The sequence below is a fragment of the Staurois parvus genome, unplaced genomic scaffold, assembly GCF_062004578.1.
Source record: "Staurois parvus isolate SC_StPar_1 unplaced genomic scaffold, SC_StPar_1.0 ptg000157l, whole genome shotgun sequence".
Lineage (NCBI taxonomy): Eukaryota > Metazoa > Chordata > Amphibia > Anura > Ranidae > Staurois > Staurois parvus.
Genome location: NW_028317953.1, coordinates 7,676,819 through 7,697,271, shown reverse-complemented (window position 1 = coordinate 7,697,271; position 20,453 = coordinate 7,676,819). Strand labels below are relative to the sequence as shown.

Genomic DNA, 20,453 nt, shown 5'->3' with positions numbered 1-20,453 from the left:
GAGCAGTGGATTAACATCATTAAAATTTGTGTGAAAATTAGCAAAAGTGTGAGTGAAACTTTAGCTCTGTTACAACAGGCATTTGGTGAACATTCCATGAGGAAACCAAGTGTTTTTGAATGGCATAAGCGGTTTAAGGAGGGACGGGAAGATGTCAACCCTGATGCAAGAAGTGGACAGCCAGTAACGCAAAGGATGATGCAAATGTGGACAGAGTGCAAACTCTCATACTCTCATGCTGGTGTGATAGGGGATAGTTTACTATGAGTTCATAAAACATGGTACAAGGGTCAACGAACATTGTTACTGAATTTGTTATTGAAATTCAGAAAAGGTTATGAGAATCTGTTCCGAGAAAAGAACCAGAATTCTGGCCTGACAAGTGAATTCTCCACCATGACAATGCTTCTGTACAAACATTTTTTTTTACAGTCCATTCGAGGAATTAAATTGTCACCTGTCATATGTCACATTTCTCATAATAAAGACAGTGAAAACCTGAGATACTGAATACAATACAATGCTTGTTGCAAATTTGAGATACCAAGGCTCTTCTAAAGCTGCAGCACAATACAAAATAGAGACAGCAACAGCTACAACCGTATAATGTACCATATTTTTCGCTCCATAAGACGCACTTTTTTCCCCCCCAAAAAGGGGGGAAAATGTCAGTCCATCTTATGGAGCGAATATGGAGCGGCCGGTCCGGTATTCCCACCGTGTCAGAATACCGGGCCGGCTGTCCGTCTCTTCTCTGCAGCAGGACCTTACCTGTTCCTTGGTCCAGTGCTACGAAGGCTTCCCACGTCGGCATCTTTAGTGTAGGCTCTTGGCTGTGATAGCCAGGTGCCCAGTGCACATGCGCGAGAAGCGCTGTGGTTTGTGAATAGTACGGAGTCTTCTGGGACACATGACAGGTCCCAGAAGACGCCGGACCAATCACAAAGCGCAGCACTTCTTGCGCATGCGCACTGGGCACTCGGCTGTCCCACACTAAAGGGACGACAACTCCATGGAAGTGGGAGCGGGTACCTGTCAAATTCAGGTACCCGCTCCCCCTCCCTCCCCAAAGGTCCATAGTCTCTGGTCATCCCCTGTACTGTCTGCAATCTCTGGTCATCCTCTGTACTGTCCGTAGTCTCTGGTCATCCCCTGTACTGTCTGTAGTCTCTGGTCATCCCCTGCATTATCTGTAGTCTCTGGTCATCTCCTGCACTGTCCGTAGTCTCTGATCATCTCCTGTACTGTCTGCAGTCTCTGGTCATCTCCTGCACTGTCCGCAGTCTCTGGTGATCCCCTGCACTGTCCATAGTCTCTGGTCATCTCCTGTACTGTCTGCAGTCTCTTGTCATCCCCTGCACTGTCCGCAGTCTCTGGTGATCCCCTGCACTGTCCGCAGTCTCCGGTCATCTCCTGTACAGTCCGCAGTCTGTGGTCATCTCCTGTACTATGTCCGCAGTCTCTGGTCATCCCCTGCACTGTCCATAGTCTCTGGTCATCCCCTGTACTGTCCGCAGTCTCTGGTCATCCCCTGCACTGTCCGCAGTCTCTGGTCATCCCCTGCACTGTCTGCAGTCTCTGGTAATTTCCTGCACCCTGTCCGCAGTCTCTGGTCATCCCCTGTACTGTCTGCAGTCTCTGGTCATCCCCTGTGCTGTCTGCAGTCTCTGGTCATCCCCTGAACTGTCCGCAGTCTCTGGTCATTCCCTGTACTGTCCGCAGTCTCTGGTCATCCCCTGTACTGTCCACAGTCTCTTGGTCATCTCCTGTACTATGTCCGCAGTCTCTGGTCATCTCCTGTACTGTCCGCAGTCTCTGGTCATCCCCTGTACTTTGTCCGCAGTCTCTTGGTCATCCCCTATACTGTCCGCAGTCTCTGGTCATCTCCTGTACTGTGTCCGCAGTCTCTGGTCATCTCCTGTACTATGTCTGCAGTCCATTGGTTCAGAATATTTTTTTTCTTGTTTTCCGCCTCTAAAACCTAGGTGCGTCTTATGGTCAGGTGCGTCTTATGGAGCGCAAAATACGGTACTTGCTTCACATAAACCAGAGGTGTTGCTTTATTTATCATTTGTACTTTTATAAGATATTTTATTCAAACAATCTAATTATTAAGAATTTATTAAATAAATATGTTTTTTCTGTCCTATGGCTATTCCCTACTCGGTTTGACTAATTGCACCACAAGGACAATTTGCGATTGCTTCCCCTGGACTTTTATTACTGTAATTAAAGAAAATATGATTCAATGCACAGTGGACATAAGAGATCATGTTATCAGACTTGGGAATACAGGTAGTTATTATCTTTGGGTCTCTACACAGTATGCGTGTCCTTTTATAAGACCATAGTGACTCTTGATAAATTAAAAATGATTCTGAATGATTTTCCCTGTTGATTTGAAGTATTAAGTTAACCATAAATGGCATAATGACTTTAAAACACGAGAGCTTCCACCCACAGTGGAGTTTGGTATAAAACTATATAATTTGAACAAAACAGTTACCATATTAAAATGCACAGTACTGCTATCACCATCTGTAAGCTCCTCCGTCCCATGTGCAGTGTCCTCAAGACAAGGATCGCTGCATGCAGGACCATTGCTCCTATAGTTTTACTGATAAATCCTGCATGCTGTCTCTAATCTTGTGATAAGGATAATAGGCATTATATATTGACATTACATGGAACACTGTTTATACTATGAATTATGGACATCAACTATGTTTTTTCCGATGGGAATATGAGCGACAGAAATTCTACTGAAGATGAAGAAAAAACTTCCTTGTCCACAAGCACGACCATATTCTTATATATCTTTATACCACTCATTACTTCAGTCACTGTCCTTGGTAACATTATTGTCATTTTATCTTTTATTATTGACAAACGACTAAGAAACCAAAGTAACTTTTTCCTCCTTAATCTGGCTATCTGTGATTTTTTTATTGGTAAGTATTATTTTTTTCTTTTATCATTTTATACTGAAATACAGAGATGGACTTTTAAATCTTTATAGAAACACGTGTATTAAATGAAGTACCTCTTGGATCAAACACATTGAGATAGCGACACAAGTATTGCATTCTATTTAAATAATGCCACTATCAAAATATGACACTGCAAATGCTGATTGTACATTTTTATCCACGTTATCGAACCATACCTAGTTGTTATTTTAGATTTTTGGCAATGAGGGGTCTGGTATGAAAAGTTATTAAAAGCAAGCTGCAATGAAAGAAACATGGAAGCTGCTTTAGATGCCTTCTCTCTCTGAAAATGCTGGTTGCCTATCATGTTGATCTAATGCAGCGGTTCTCAACCTGTGTGTCGTGACCCCTTTGGGGGTCGAACAACCCTTTTACAGGGGTCTCCTAAGACCATCGGAAAACACATATTTCAAATGGTCTTAGGAACCGAGACACCGCTCCTCTATATGTCTCCATCGGGTTCGCCCACATGCAGATATGCCCACATTTCCCTGGACCGCGATCTGTGGCGGGGATGACATGCCACCCCTGTCATCTGGCTACACCCCCGGGATCACTCAACAGCTCTGCCTCCTCGCCGGTGATTGGCCGCCGGAACTGTAGCTCAGGAGAGGCACACAGGCGGCCAATCACCAGCGAGGAGGTGGAGCTTGGAGAGGAGGAGCCGAGCGGCAGCACAAAGATCAAAGAAGATCGAGTGAGGGAGCGGCCGGAGAAGGAAGACAGCTGACCGGTAAGTGTCTGTACTATGCAGATGGTGCTGCTGCAGCCAGATATGCTGGCTGTAGATGGGAGAGGGAGGGAGTGAGCCCAGGCTGGAGCAGGGGTCAGCAAGGTAAGTATCATTGGTGTCAGTGGGAGGAATAGTGCCCAATCATTGGTGTCACTAATACCAATGATGGGGCACTATTCCTCCCCCCACTGACACCAACGATGGGGCACTATTCCTCCCCCCACTGACACCAACGATGGGGCACTATTCCCCCCCCCACTGACACCAATGATGGGGCACTATTCCTCCCCCCACTGACACCAACGATGGGGCACTTTTCACCCCCCCACTGACACCAACGATGGGGCACTATTCCTCCCACACTGACACCAATGATGGGGCACTATTCCTCCCACTGATACCAATGATGGGGCACTATTCCTCCCACTGACACCAACGATGTGGCACTATTCCTCCCATGGATACCAATGATGGGACACTATTCCTCCCACTGATACCAACGATGGGACACTATTCCTCCCATTGACACCAATGATGTGGCACTACTCCTCTCACTGCAAAATTATAGTTATGAAGTAGCAATGACAATCATTTTATGGTTGTGGGTCACCACAATATGAGGAACTGTATTAAAGGGTCGTGGCATTGGGAAGGTTGAGAACCACTGATCTAATGGCTTCAGCGATTTTCAAGATGCTAGAATGGGTAAATCGATCACAAACTCTGTTTTAATGAGACTTGAAATGCTGCATGCTGGTTGTGGGTCAATAACTCAAAAAGGATTGACATCACAAACAGGCAACTGGCATGTTCAGACAGCCAGGCACTTGGCATTTTCAGAAGGCGGTCACCAATTGCTGTACAGTTTTTGTGAAAAATATTCAAACTTTTTCCAGATCACTGTCTTTGGCTGTGAAATTATTTTGTTGACTGCTTGTAGCTACCTATGTACTCTGAGTGATTCAGCAGCACTGGGTGTAGAAACCTGAGCATATGAGGAGCGTGTTAGAATAACCTTTGGTAAATATTGCAGATTAGCTTGAAGCTGACACTACACAATCTGCTTGGTCAATCTCATTTAGATCTACCATCAACTACAGACTGTAAGGGCCCGCATGATTAGATTCAAATTCATTGGATTGTTTAGGTTTGTGCTCATTTTACTTATTATTGGTACATTTAAATGAGCTTGTATAGAGATTGTACAATCCATTTGTGGTGTGTATGGTCAACAACTATAGGTCACGTGCAGTTGTTTTTTCTGTTCATTATCTTATATGATGCCTGTCTTTTTAATGTTTTTATTTTGTGTTTTGAGATTATTTTATTTGCAAATTGCATCTTATATAACATGTGTATCTTCTTATTTACAAGGTGCATTTTGTATACCTGTGAGTGCCTCATTCATCATAACTGGCAAATGGACACTTGGTAACTTCCTCTGCAAGGTTTGGTTAATAGCAGACAACCTTATGTGTACTGCTTCAGTGTTTAATATCGTTCTCATCAGTTACGACAGGTTTTTGTCTATTACCCTGGCAGTAAGTAATTTATGTTTTTTTTAATTAAAATACAAATCTTCATAGTTTACTAGGATGGTTGAGCAATTATCTAAAATCCTAATAGCATCCTTAAAATAGATCCCTGTTTGCGAAGCACCAGCTTCTACACAGTGTCTGTCTATCTATCTATCTATCTATCTATCTATCTATCTATCTATCTATCTATCCATTCATCCATCTATCTGTCCCTTTCTCTCTAAACTACAGCTCACTGCTTGTGATAGAACGACTCCTGCATATAGAAGGCCACAAATGGAGGGCCTTTTTACTGCATACAAGAGGGAGCTACTGTATAGTACAGAGGGCACCTGGCAATGCATTTTAGTCGCTGTTGGGCAGAAGGATATCCTGTCTGACAGTGACTGCATAGTTCTATAGGTGTGTAATCCCTAAACATCAGTTTGAGGGATGGGGGTTGCAATCCCAGTGACCACAATGATGGAAAACTTTTCCAATGATCCGGCACTACTCTTAGAGACTCCCAACACATGGGCATTTTGTGCTCCCACTATTTATCAATGCAGGTCCATTTTGTACTCCCACTGACCTCTGATGTCAGGTAATATTTTTCTTTTCATACTGTCCATAGTTGGGGAGCCTAACAGTCTGACAGATAGTGAACTGGCCCTTTTGACCGATATTCAGGTAAATCAAACCTTCTAGCCAATGTGAGTTAGAATGTGGACACTACTCAGCATTCATAGTAAGAAATTGTACAATACATGCAATTGGCTACCATGCACTAACCTAGTATAGAAGCTTAGAGACCTAGACACTACAGATAATCTCAATTTGTTGCACTCCATGTGAGATTTTTTTTATTTTTTTTTTATTATGAGGTGACTTTTATTGGGCATGCACATGGTTCCTTAAAGCCTTTAAACTCTCTCTTGTAACTTTTATGTCCTGTGCTATAGCTATTTTCATATAGAGTGCATATGCACACATGCTGTCATATCACCCGGGGCTGCACAGTGGCTTAGTGATTAACACTTCTGTCTTGCTTGCAGCACTAGGGTCAATGGTTTAAATCCCAACTATGATACTACCTGCATAGAGCTTGCATGTTCTCCCTGTGCTTGTGTAAGTTTCTTCCCACACAAAAACATTTTACAAACAACTCCATTCTAAAACCTCTTTCTAAATTTCCAGCAATGTGCTGTGATAAAGTTACTGGACAATAGGCACTGATGAGACAGCACTAATAGGCTGCACTGATGAGGCAGCACTGATGAGGCGGCAATGGTGGGCATTGATGAGGAGGCACTGATGATGGGCACTGACAGGCGGCACTGATGGGCACTAATATGTAGCACTGAAGGGCACTGACTGGCGGCACTGACATGCACAGATTGGCAGCAGTGCTGGGCAGCACTGTAGGGAACTGATGGGCAGCACTGTTGGGCATTGGTGTGCAGCAGTGTTGGGCACTGATGGGCAGCACAGCTGGGCACTGATAGGCACTTTTGGGGCTGCACTGATAATCAGTAAACATTATAGGAGGTTTCCCGCATAATTGCCAACATCCCTTGTATGAAATTCAATCAAGAAAAAACTCCCCTTATGGGTGGGATTTTTTTAGGCAATATATAAACAACGTTTAAAAAGACAATTTTGATTAACCTTTATTACATAATATCAAAAATATAAAACATAGTAGTTTCCACATGTCAGACAGTTATTATTGCAAGAATGGTATACATTTGTCATACAAGCAGAGATACTAGACTGAGACACAGCTTCTTCTTCAGGGGTAACTCTGCATACAATGCGGTAAAATCTGTAGCAAGATTGAAAATATAAATTTTTTAGTTATACTAGAAAACCTTTCTCATATATTATCAATACGGCTGAAATTTTGTGATACAGCGCAACCAAGATAAAAAATTATTGAGAACAGTATGGCCATATATCACCATGTCCAATCACCCTTCCTTTGGAAATAGAGGAGGGAGGGTGTTGGTTCCCCCATACCCCCCGGAAAACGCCACAGGTCGACACTGGGAATGCCTAGGAGCCAGCAGTGGGATAAAAAGAAAGAAGTTTTTGGTCTAATGTGATATCTACTAAAAAAATAAATAAAAAAGAACAAAGAGCCAAATTTTGATTCATATCAAAAACCTACCTAATAAATGAGAGGGAGCAAAGGACACCGGAATGGAAAATTGTACATTCCACAGTTGGATAGATCTTCCTCACTGTATATCCCCCACAATAGGGTCTATAAATAAATACAATTCAATTAGAGAAATAAACAACAAAAAAATTTGTAGATCCAGTGGGTAAAATCTCACTAAAGTCATATCATTAATCTTATTTCCCCCAATGAATGTCCCCAATACTGAGCAAACAATCGGGTGTCCATGTAAAACCAGAGGTATTAAACAAAATTGGTTCAAATGCTCCTCCATACAAAGAAAGCAAAAAACATTTTTCCATATCTAATGTTCCTGCTTACCTCAGTGGCATAGACCTTAGAGTAAAGGTAAACTTAGGTAAACTTCGCCAGCCATATATAGGTATAAGTAGCCAATGCCTCGCACATGTGACACACCAGGTGCTGCAAATGAGGTAGATGAATTACTATATCACAAAGCCGGCAAGACCATACAGTGCTCCCCTGGATAAGCGGCGTGCAGGCGTTGTCCTGCCCACAACATGGCGAGATGGCATCAGACATTAACCAACACACGCAGATCGAGGGGAAGGAGGAGATACATCACGGACGCAGCCAAGGCAGCCAAAGGGATGCCTGGCAAGTCCTAGGGTCCCTCCTCCCCTGGACCAAGAGGAAAGGTCGACACCCAGAATTGCCATCAGCATCGGCCTGCATGTGCCAGGCGCCACCAACAAGGACCCGGGGTGAGGGAGACCCATAGCGGTGAAAGAGAGTAATGATCACACTGGTCACAACAACCATCATTGTTCACGAAGAATCAAAAACAGCATACGTGCTGACCATGAACATACATGGTTCCACTACTGTCAAGAGTGCGTGTGCAAATAATCACAAAAGAGAAGACATGATAAGGAATGGATCAAAGAGCTGTAGATGTATAGGAAAATGGACATATTATAATAATAAGATCCCCTGCAAGGAGTAGACAAAAAAAAAGGGCAACAAACAACAAAGTGGCAAAACACCACAAAATATGCAGGAGGGATATAAACCTAGGCAAAGCGGAGGTTGGGTCCCTAACATCGCTGTAATAATTATTTTTCCATCCCTCCAGACACAAAACCTTCCAAGAAGGGCCTAAATTGAATGGCCCCATTGAGGTCAGGTGTAGAGGTGGCATTGAGTGAATAAATCCATTTCAATTCACGTTGCTGCAATAATTTATTCCAATCACCACCCCGTGAATTGGGATGTAAGCTATCTAGAATGATAAATTTGATTTTTGGAAATTTTCCAGCATGATGACTACTAACATGTCATCCCAGGGGTAATTCCGGGTTACATGTCGTTATGCTGTGAATATCTCTCTTCCAGAATTCCGCCTTCATCTTGCCCACATAGAAGGAACCATAATCACACAGGAGCAGATAAACTACCCCTAATGTTTTGCAATTGGGATAATGTTGTGGTTTATATAACTGCCCTTTAGGGAGTCTGAACTGACACATATAAGTACAACAGTAGCAAGAGCCACATATGTATGTCCCCTTGCATTTTCAGGGGTCCTCACGCCCCCCCCCCTTTATAGTCACTTCTAGTAAGTCAATCCGTAAAGGAGGCAGCTCTTCTAAATGTTATTTGAGGAGTTGGAGATATGTATTTATCAACTGAGGAATCCATGGAAAGTAAGAGCCAGTATTTCTGTATTATATTGCAAATATTTTGAAGTTGTTTGGAGAATTTTAGAATGATTCTAGCAAATTTTTCAGGTTCTATTTCCTTTTTCTTATATAGCAAATCATGTCTATTAACGATCAATGCTTGTTTGTAGGCTCTTTTTAAACATGATTTTGTATATCCCTTTTCCAAGAGTCTTGATCTTAAGGCCGCAGCTTCTATTTTAAAGGAGGCATCGTCAGAACAATTTTTCCTTACTTGTAAGCACTGGCTGTAAGGGATGGACACAACAAGAGGTGTGGGATGGAAACTTGAAGCATGTAGGATGGTGTTGCCAGCCGTGGGTTTGCGAAACAACTCTTTTTTTTCTCAATAACCACATTGAGGAATATCACCTTTTTCATGTCATAAGTCATAGTAAAGGTTAATTGAAATCATTTCTATTCATTCTATCGAGACATTTGGCAAGTAAATCAACAGAGCCATCCCACACAACTAGGATATTGTTGATGTATCTGTACCACATACAAATGTGGTCAGTATACATCACCCAAGGCCTCATCCACCATAAACACATGGTCCCACTCCCCCAGGTACAGGTTGGCGAAAGATGGGGCACAATATGTCCCCATAGCCACCCCCTGTACCTGGAGGTAGTGGGAGCCATTGAAAATGAAGATGTTATGATGAAGAATATAATCCAAGACCACAATGATGAAATCATTGAATGCCCATTCTTGTTGTCCTTGTTGGCTCAATACATATCTAACTGTGGCTAAACCTCTGTCATGGGATATCGAGCTATATAGCGCCTCCACATCTATGGTCACTAGTATAGCCAATATATCCAATATATGAAGGTTATCAGTGATCTGTACAAGGTGAATGGTGTCTTTAATGAAAGAGGGGAGGCTTAAAACATGGGGTCTAAGATATTCATCCACTAAACAGCTCAGGTTTTCGGTCAAGGCACCATTCCCTGAGATAATTGGTCTCCCTGGGGGGTTGTTTGCGGTTTTATGAATTTTTGGTAGAGTATAAAATGTGCGAATCTTAGGAAAGGAGGTCTGAACAAAGTCCCAAGTGGTTTTAGTTATAATACCGTCTCTATAAGCCACATCTACAAGCTCATAGAATTGAGTATTACATTTGTTCACTATACTAGGAGAGATTTGGCGGTACCAAATGGAATTACTTAGGATTTTGTTACACATGGACACATATTGATCATTGTCCATGATTATAATATTGCTGCCTTTGTCAGATGGTCAGAGAGGCATTATTTGCTAACTGATTTAAGGCTTGTCTCTCATCATTGGTCATAGTCACCTCAATTAGAGGTTTGAGGTTTAAGCCCTAATTTCGCCACACACAAGTTTTAAAAAGGCAGCCACATTGGGATTTAGACTAGCTGATGGGAATTTATCTGATTCCTTTTTTAATAGGGAGCTATATTTCATGGATTCATGTTCAGATTCTTCATGCTGTTGTAAGAGTTCCATTATATCCACCTAATCAATTAGATCAGAGGGATCACTTTCTTCTAAGAGAGAGATTAGATGACTTACAGCTGTATGGTCTTCTCTTGTAATGTCTTTATCTTTTTTATCATACATGGTTTTAAGTAACAGTTTACAAGCAAAGAGTTGGATATCTTTAATTGTTTAAAATTTATCTACATTGGACAAAAACTCAAACCTTTTGAGAGAACATCAATTTCAAAGGTGGATAGTTGATATGAAGATAAATTTATTATATTAATTTCTCTTTGTTCTTTTTCAGCATGTATGTCTCTATTTTTTGTGTCCTTTGTTGGTTTGTGTATTGTTGTAATTGTGATGTAAAAAAGGAGAGGTATTATTGTGATATATCTGTGAAGATGTGTCCACATTACTGGTGTACATTTCACTAGGTTCATAAGAACACCCATCACTGTGTATGTTCTCCAAGGAGGAGAAAAGAGATGTTTTCCTGCCACCATTTATTATTTTATTTATTACAGGTACTTCTATAGCACCATCAATTTATGTAGCACTTTATATACATATATTGTACATTCACATCAGTCCCTAACCCTCAAGGAGTGTACAATCTAAGGTCCTTAACTCACATTCAAACATACACGTACTAGGGCCACTTTAGACAGGAGCCAATCAACCTACCAGCATGTCTATGGAGTGTGGAAGGAGATCGGAGTACCCAGAAGAAAACCCATGCAGGCACAGGGAGAACATGCAAACTCCAGGCAGGAGGTGCCGTGGTTGGGATTTGAACCAATGACCCTAGTACTGCCAGGCGCAAGTGCTAACCATTACGCCACTGTGCTGCCACCATGCATATTACCTGTCCATGAAGCATTAGGACACCCGCGTGCATAGTTACCCATCTCGGAGTCCGCCAAGGTGGGTTTCATGGGAAGTTTGTCAAGTGACCCATCATCATTTCTTTGCTGCTTGAAACACTAATTTCCTCTGTGTTTGAATGGAACCTGGGAAGAGACAGAAGCAGAGGAAAAACTAGACTGTGATTGTGAAACATTAGGATAATAGTTATTAGTTCTAGACATGTTATGATGTTGTTTCCCCAAGAGTTATTGTGCCCCTTGTTCCACTTATATGCCTTTTCTTTGGTGATCAAAATATTTTTATTGAGTTTACTCAGATGTTCTTTTAATTTTGTATCATTCTCTGCATATAACGTGTTTTAAGGGGCATTAGTTGTGCATTCAATTGATCTAACTCTTTGTCTAAATTGTTCAACTGTTTTTGATATTCTGAGGCTAATAATGTCATCATGCTTTTTGAACATTTATTTAGCACTTTCTCCCACTCCTGTTTAAACCCATCCTCTACCTGCTCAAGAGTTGTAAAAAATCTGAACTCGTAAACCAGATGGGTTGATGTCTTCTCTGATGTAATTTTCAAATGATTTAATATGCCAATACAAAAAAATACTTTTTTTCTAAAGTTTTTTCAAGTTTAAAGAGCGAAGATGTAAGTTCAAATTCTAATAGTTCCTTTTGCCCAAAATCTTCAAAGTATCCTGACATTAAATTATCCCACTCCTTACCTAAATATTCAGTCATATTATATGTACAAGAAAAGAGCAAACAGTCAATTACAATAATATACTACTTAAGTGAAAATTTACCATGCAGGAAGCACTCCATGAAATGGGGAGAAAGGGTATTTTCTACCCAGACATGTTGTAAAAATTATAGGAGGTTTGCCAACATCCCTTGTGTGAAATTCAATCAAGAAAAAATTCCCCCTTTGTGTCTGGAGGGATGGAAAAATAATTATCACAGCGGTGATAGGGACCCCTCCGCTTTGACCAGGTATACAGTATATATCCCCCTTTGTTTTTCCCTTGCATATTTTGTGGTGTTTTGCTACTTTGTTGTTTGTTGCCCTTTTTTTGTCCAATCCTTGCAGGGGACTTTATTCTTATATTATGTCCATTTTCCTATACATCAGTATCCATATTATGTTTTCTTATCTCTTTGATCCATTCCTTATCATGTCTTCTCATTTGTTATTATTTGCACACGCACTCTTGACAGTAGTGGAACCATGTATGTTGATGGTCGGCACGTATGCTGTTTTTGATTCTTCGTGAACAATGGTGGTTGTTGTGACCAGTGTGATCATTACTCTCTTTCACCACTAGGGGTCTCCCTCACCCCGGGTCCTTGCTGGTGGCGCCTGGCACATGCAGGTCGACGCTAACAGCAGTTGTGGTCATCGGCCTTTCCTCTTAGTCTGGGGGAGGAGGGACCCTAGGACATGCCAGGCATTCCTTTTGGCTGCCTTGGCTGCGTCCTTGATGTGTCTCCTCCTTCCCCTGGATCTTCACGTGTCGGTGGACATCTAACATGTGACACCATCTTGCCATGTTGTGGGTGGGGCGGCACTTGTGCGCTGCTTGTCCAGGGGAGCACTGTATGGTCTTGCCGGCTCTGGGATATAGTAAATCATCCACCTCATTTTCAGCACCTGGTGTGTCACAGGTGCAAGGCATTGGCTACTTATACCTACATATAATTGGACCTCTCATTGAATTGTACTTATTTATAGACAAAATTGTGGGGGATATACAGTGAGGTAGAGCTATCCAGCTGTAGAATATACAGTTTTCCATTTGGGTGTCCTGTGCTCCCTTTCATTTATGAGGTAAGTTTTTTTTATATGAATCAAAATTCGCCCCTTTTTTCCTTTTTGTTTTTAGTAGACATCACATTAGACCAAAAACTTATTGCGTTTTTCTTTTTATCCCACTGCTGGCTCCTAGGTGTTCTCAGTGTCCGTCTGTGATGTTTTCTGGGTAACCAACACCCTCCCTCTATTTCTAAAGGAGGGGTAATTGGACATGGTGATATATGGTCATACTGTTCTCAATAATTTTTTACCTTGATTGCGCTGTGAGTATCACAAAATTTCAGTCGTATTGATAATATGTGAGAAAGGTTTTCTTGTATAACTAAAAAAATTATATTTTCAATCTTGCTACAGATTTTACCGCATTGTATGCATAGTTAGCCCTGAAGAAGGAGCTGTGTCTCTGAAATGCGTCGGGTATTCAGTCTAGAGTCTTTGCTTGTATGACAAATGTATACCATTCTTGCAATAATAATTGTCTGACATGTGTAAACTACTATGTGTTATCCATTAGATATTATGCAATAAATGTTATTCAAAATTGTCTTTTGAAACGTTGTTTATATATTGGTTAAAAAATCCCACCCATAGGGGGAGTTTTTTCTTGATTGAATTTCACAAAAGGGATGTTGGCAATTATGTGGGAAACCTCCTATAATTTTTACTGATTATCATTGCAGCCCCAAAAGTGCCCATCAGTGCCCAGCTGCAATGCCCATCAGTACCCAACCGTGCTGCCCATCAATGCCCAACAGTGCTGCCCATTAGTTCCCAACAGTGCTGCCCATCAGTGCTGCCAATCTGTGCCCATCAGTGCCGCCAGTCAGTGCCCTTCACTGCTACCTATTAGTGCCCATCAGTGCTGCCTGTCAGTGCCCATCATCAGTGCCTCCTCATCAATGCCCACCAGTGCCGCCTCATCAGTGCAGCCTATTAGCGCCCATCGGTGCTGCCTATTTGTGCTGGGAAGAAACCTACGCAAGCACAGGGAGAACATGCAAGCTCTATGCAGGTAGTGTCATGGCTGAACATATACATATAAAAATGCAGCGCTGTAAAATGATCAAATCATGCAAATCAACACAATAATAGTCCTGAAAAGGTGCTCATTAATTCCCAGTGCCAATGGAAAGAATGCAAACTAACCAGAAGCATATTTAAAATACGCATGTGTGTAAGAAATCCTGGAGATTCCCCTCTCTCCCTCTGGTCAGAAAATGGATATGTGCTGAAATGGATGACGATAATGCCCTCTAGTGGGAAAACGAAATCCTGCAGGTCAGGAAGCTCCCAGGATAGGATATTCCTCTTCAATGGAACCAGGGCTGGGATTGAAATCACTCTGTGACTGTGAAATTGGGAGAAAAACCCCTCACAGAGAACACAGAGAGATACTCATAGTGTAGTATATTACTTCAATTTATTTAAAAAAAACAAGTAAAACATATAATCAGGTGGCAAGTGAAAGTGACCCACTGACCCTCTTAAAATTATAGGTGGCCGCCGGGCCTCCACATGGCACCGGTGGCATAGTGTCAACGACGTCCACAGGCTCCTCTGACGTGTTTCGTGCGCACGCACTTCTTCTGAGGTAGAGCAAGGACCTTGCCACCTGATTATATGTTTTACTTGTTTTTTTTTAAATAAATTGAAGTAATATACTACACTATGAGTATCTCTCTGTGTTCTCTGTGAGGGGTCTTTCTCCCAATTTCACAGCCACAGTGTGATTTCAATCCCAGCCCTGGTTCCATTGAAGAGGAATATCCTATCCTGGGAGCTTCCTGACCTGCAGGATTTCGTTTTCCCACTACAGGGCGTTATCGTCATCCATTTCAGCACATATCCATTTTCTGACCAGAGGGAGAGAGGGGAATCTCCAGGATTTCTTACACACATGCGTATTTTAAATATGCTTCTGGTTAGTTTGCATTCTTTCCATTGGCACTGGGAATTAATGAGCACCTTTTCAGGACTATTATTGCATTGATTTGCATGATTTGATCATTTTACAGCGCTGCATTTTTATATGTATATGTTTAAATGAGGATTTTTACATGCGTTTATCCGGGATGTTCAGCTGATGTTTCTTTGAGAGCGCTCATTGTGTGTCCTTTACCTATACAGTGTTATGGTTGAGATTTAAACCATTGACCCTAGTGCTGCAAGCAAGACAGGAGTGTTAATCACTAACCAACTCATCGACCATAGGGGGAGTTTTTTTTCTACTGAATTGGACTGATAATGAGGGCACTGATAATCAGTGCTGATGTCTCCTTTGGCAGTTGCTGGCTAGCAGCAGTTCTTTCCTCATACTGCCGATAACCGGCAAGTCTATTTACATGGTGGTCAGCTGTGATTGGACACAGCTGATCATGTAGTAAAAGGCACCTGTGATTGTCTTTTCACCATGTCATGTGATCAGCTAAGTCCAAAGAACACAGCGATCACAAACAGCGCTAGGTGCGCACCGCTGGGGGCATGGGGGGGCGTGTTCTGAGAAGAAGTCATGTGACACCCTCCCAGAACTGGACGATCGTGCTGTAGCCGTCATCCAGCTATAGCATGGTAAAGAAAGTGGTTAAGTTAATTTGAATAAAAGCTGATTTATTTATTGAGCACAGTAAAGCTTTATGTAATTTTAAGCACTTGTACCACATTTATTAATATATACTACATATACCTTCATGCATTGTATTACAGTATGAAGTTCAATATTTTTTCTCTAAAGCGGTTAAAAAGGGGTTTATATTTAAACTGCAGAAATCTAGCAGTTGAGGGGTAACCTGCATGCCTAAGTATTTGAAGGAAGAGGTAATGGGAACAGGGCAGGAAGGGGCAATAGCCTGTGTGGGGCAAGAGTCCAAAAGCTGTAAAGATGACTTGTCCCAGTTGATAAGGAGTCCTGTGAATTCCCCAAATTTTACTACAGTATTTATAGTTGCCTCTAGAGACCCAGAGGTGTCGCCTAGCAACAGCAGTCTGCATAAAGCATGACTTTCTCGTGTAGTGTACCATACTTAAAGCCAATGATCTTGGGATTTTGTCTAATTGAGGTCACCAAATAACAGCAATATAATAAATAAAAACAAATAGCGGAGATAGGAGACCCATGACGGGTGCCCCTTCCCAGTGGAAATCTGAGAGACAGTCCCCTGTCCTCTTTGATGGATGCTACAGGGAGATTATATAGCAGTTTAATCCAGGAGATAAAGATGGGGTCAAATCCAAATTTAGAGAGGACAGCCCAGGGGTACTGCCATTCTATGCTGTTGAAGGCCTTGACAGCATCCAACGACAGCAGTGTTCTCTCACCCATGTTGTCTGTCTAGCTTGGATGTTAAGAAGCAGCCTACGGAGGTTGACTGCTGTTGACTTCTGGGGCATAAACCCAGATTGATCAGGGTGTATGATTGTAGAGATAACATAGTTAAGACGGAGAGCCAGTACCTTTGCCAAAATCTTAATATCACTTTGTAACAGAGATATTGGTCTGTATGATCCTGGATGAGTGGGATGTTTGCCTGGCTTCACTATAAGGATAGTATTAGCTTTTGTCATAGAAATAAGGCAGACTACCCAACTCCTTGGCCACATTTAAGACCTTCAACAGAAAAGGCAATATACTTTCTCCATATTGCTTGTACACCTCTGTGGGTGGGCCATCATCACCTGGCACCTTGCAGGTAGGAAACGCCATCTGTATTTCCTCCAATGTCAGGGGAGAGTCAAGCATGGAACGGCTCTGTTGAGGCAGAACTGGTAAGCGAATAGTGATCAAGTAGGTGCATATATCCTCAGGCTTACAAGTTTGTTTAGACTGGTATAAAGAGAAATAGAATAAAGCCAGTTCTGCATCAATAGAGTTTAGGGCAGTAACTAGCCCACCGTCTCTACCTCTCAAGTCACCAATGGTGTTAGCTCTAGCAATCTTGGCCAATAGCCTACCCACCTGCTTGCCTTCATAGAATGCCAGTTTGGAAAATAAATGCTTTTTATCTGCCAAGGATGACACCACTCGGTCTAGAGCATCCTGGGCAGATAACCAAGAGTCCCTGGGATTATCAGTTGGGTTAGTAACATACAAGATGAAATGTAATATAAGATACTTTAAAAATTAAAAATTATGAAGCACTTTATGTAAGTGCCAGCACTCATATATGTAGTATGTGCATTGGTAATTGTATGAAATAATTCTAAGTAGAACAGAATTTCTAATTATGTGATATTATAGAAATGCTCATATGCTTCTTGGCATATAATTATGTTGAAAGATTTTCCTTGCCCTAGCAAGGTTATTTTATATATATTGATATTGTAATAATATAAAGTGTATTCATCATGTATACATTTCTGTAGATATACAGTTGTGTTCAAAATAATAGCAGTGTGTTGAAAAAAGTGAATAAAGCTCAAAATCCTTCTAATAGCTTTTATTTCCATACACACAAATGCATTGGGAACACTACACATTCTATTCCAAATCAAAACATGAAGACAAATATATCAAATTTGTGTTGTTCCTCTAAAAAAATTGAAGAAAAGTGAATATTAGACTGTTTAAAAAAATAGCAGTGTTTGTATTCTTCTTTACAAACTCAAACATTCACTATATAAACTGAAAAATGTTTGAAGATTTTTCTTTCCTTTGAATCACTTATATAATATTTAGTTGTATAAGCACTGTTTCTGAGAACTGCTGTACATCTGTGTTGCATGGAGTCAACCAACTTCTGTCACCTGTGAACAGGTATTCCAGCCCAGGATGATTGGACTACATTCCACAGTTCTTCTCTATTTCTTGGTTTGCCTCAGAAACTGCATTTTTGATGTCACCCCACAAGTGTTCTATTGGATTAAGATCCGGGGATTGGGCTGGCCACTCCATAACGTCAACCTTGTTGGTCTGGAACCAAGATGTTGCACGTTTACTGGTGTGTTTGGGGACGTTGTCTTGTTGGAACACCCATTTTAAGGGCATTTCCTCTTCAGCATAAGGCAGCATGACCTCTTCAAGTATTCTGATGTATTCAAACTGATCCATGATCCCTGGTATGCGATAAATAGGCCCAACACCGTAGTATGAGAAACATCCCCATATCATGATGCTTGCACAACTATGCTTCACTGTCTTCACAGTGTACTGTGGCTTGAATTCAGTGTTTGGGGGTCGTCTGACAAACTGTTTGCGGCCACTAGACCCAAAAAGAACAATCTTACTTTCATCAGTCCACAAAATGTTGCGCCATTTCTCTTTAGGCCAGTCAATGTGCTCTTTGGCAAATTGTAACCTTTTCAGCACGTCTTTTTTTCAACAGTGGGACTTTGCGAAGGCTTCTTGCAGATAGCTTGGCTTCACATAAGCGTCTTCTAATTGTAACAGTACTCACAGGTAACTTTAGACCTTCTTTTATCTTCCTGGAGCTGATTGTTGGCTGAGTCCTTTCCATTTTGGCTATTCTTCTATCCATTCGAATGGTAGTTTTTCGCTTTCTTCCACGTCTTTCAGGTTTTGGTTGCCATTTTAAAGCATTTGTGATCATTTTAGCTGAACAGCCTATCATTTTCTGCACTTCTTTATACGTTTTCCCCTCTCCAATCAACTTTTTAATCAAGGTACGCTGTTCTTCTGAACAATGTCTGGAACGACCCATTTTTCTCAGAATTTCAGACAGAAACACAGTTTACACTGTAACCAGCATGTACAACATTTGCTGCCTTCCTTCCTTAAATAAGGGCAATAACTGGCACCTGTTTTTCAAAGAATGAATGACCTCACTAATAGAACTCCACACTGCTATTATTTTGAACATGCCCCTTTCAATTAGTGATTCAATTACACAGAATCAGCAGCATGCATGTCATGACTGTTGGGTCTGTTGGATTTCTATTACTCTACTACACCTGCTAGTAAATTATTTGCCATGTAGAAATATAATTTCTACCAAAAACAGTGATTGATCAGGTTAGTGATGTCTGACTGCTATTATTTTGAACACAACTGTAAATAATGATTATAGCACTTCACTGTTTTCTGTTATAATATTGGCAGGTTAACTTGCTGCTGTCTAAATTGGCCCTAGCATGTATTCATATGAGCTGGTAACTTAGCTTTTAAGTTTCTTGAGGGCCAGAACTGATGTGAATGTACAATATCTGTAAAGTGCTGCATAAATTAATGGCTCTATATAAATTACTGTAATAAATAAATTGCTTTGTGACTAGTATGCTCTAAATTGAAGATAGCCAATGCTTAAATTATTGTGAGAGCAACAAACATGATCCTTTTTGTCCTCATGTTATCTAGGTGACATACCGTTATCAACAAAACAACCATAGGCAGACTGTTGTGAAGATGGCCACAATCTGGGTGCTGTCCTTCCTTCTCTACAGTCCAGCTATTATTGTCTGGGATTATGTGTATGGTGACAACAACACTCCTGAAGGTCAGTGTTTAGCGGGATATTACTACAACTGGCACTTCCTTCTTGGGGCCTCAACTTTTGACTTCTTTCTTCCACTGATAAGCATTTCATTTTTTAACATTAGCATTTACTGGAACATAAAACTACGAAGCCGGAAAAGAAGTCATGCTCTTTCTTCACATGTGAATTATTCTCATGATATAAGAGCATCCATAAACATAGCTGTTGTATCTAGCAATGTAAGCGAAACAGAAAACAAGAATCAAACACAAAATAAAGTGCTTGAAGCATCTGTAAATTTCCATAGCTCCTCTTCAGAAAGTGGAAGGATTCACAGCTCAAATATCCACACCGCCAAGCTTTCTAGGGATAAGAAAGTGGCAAAGTCACTGACTGTTCTTGTCTGTGTATTTGGGATTTGCTGGGCCCCTTACACATTTCTTCAGACTATCCGTGCAGCATGCCATGATGAATGTGTTGACTCCTACTGGAACCAAGTTACAAGTTGGTTGTTATGGATTAACTCCTCAGTGAATCCAATTATCTACCCTTTGTGTCACAAAAGCTTTAGAGATGCTTTAGTTAAAATATCTGAAAAGTGCAGATTTAAATGGATGACTTTTAATAAACATTAAGCTTTCCTTCTTAATATTATTTAGATCCAATTAAATGTTCTATTAATGTATTCCAACATTGTTTATAGAGTGTTGTTATTAAAATGTATAGAAAATATATGAAATACTTTTCCCTGTGATAAGAACACTGTACTAATACAGACTCATGACTGGCT

At 41.1% G+C, this 20,453-nt stretch overlaps 1 protein-coding gene across 1 annotated transcript; it reads left to right on the top strand.

Moving 5' to 3' along the window:
- The first annotated feature begins 2,710 nt into the window (after positions 1-2,710).
- LOC149463203 (histamine H3 receptor-like) lies at positions 2,711-20,312 on the top strand. The gene is made up of 3 exons (XM_089675754.1): positions 2,711-2,951; positions 5,098-5,264; positions 19,546-20,312. Exons 1-3 carry the CDS (start codon positions 2,711-2,713, stop codon positions 20,296-20,298), a joined length of 1,161 nt encoding a protein of 386 aa, XP_089531880.1. The 3' UTR covers positions 20,299-20,312.
- Positions 20,313-20,453: the final 141 nt, after the last annotated feature.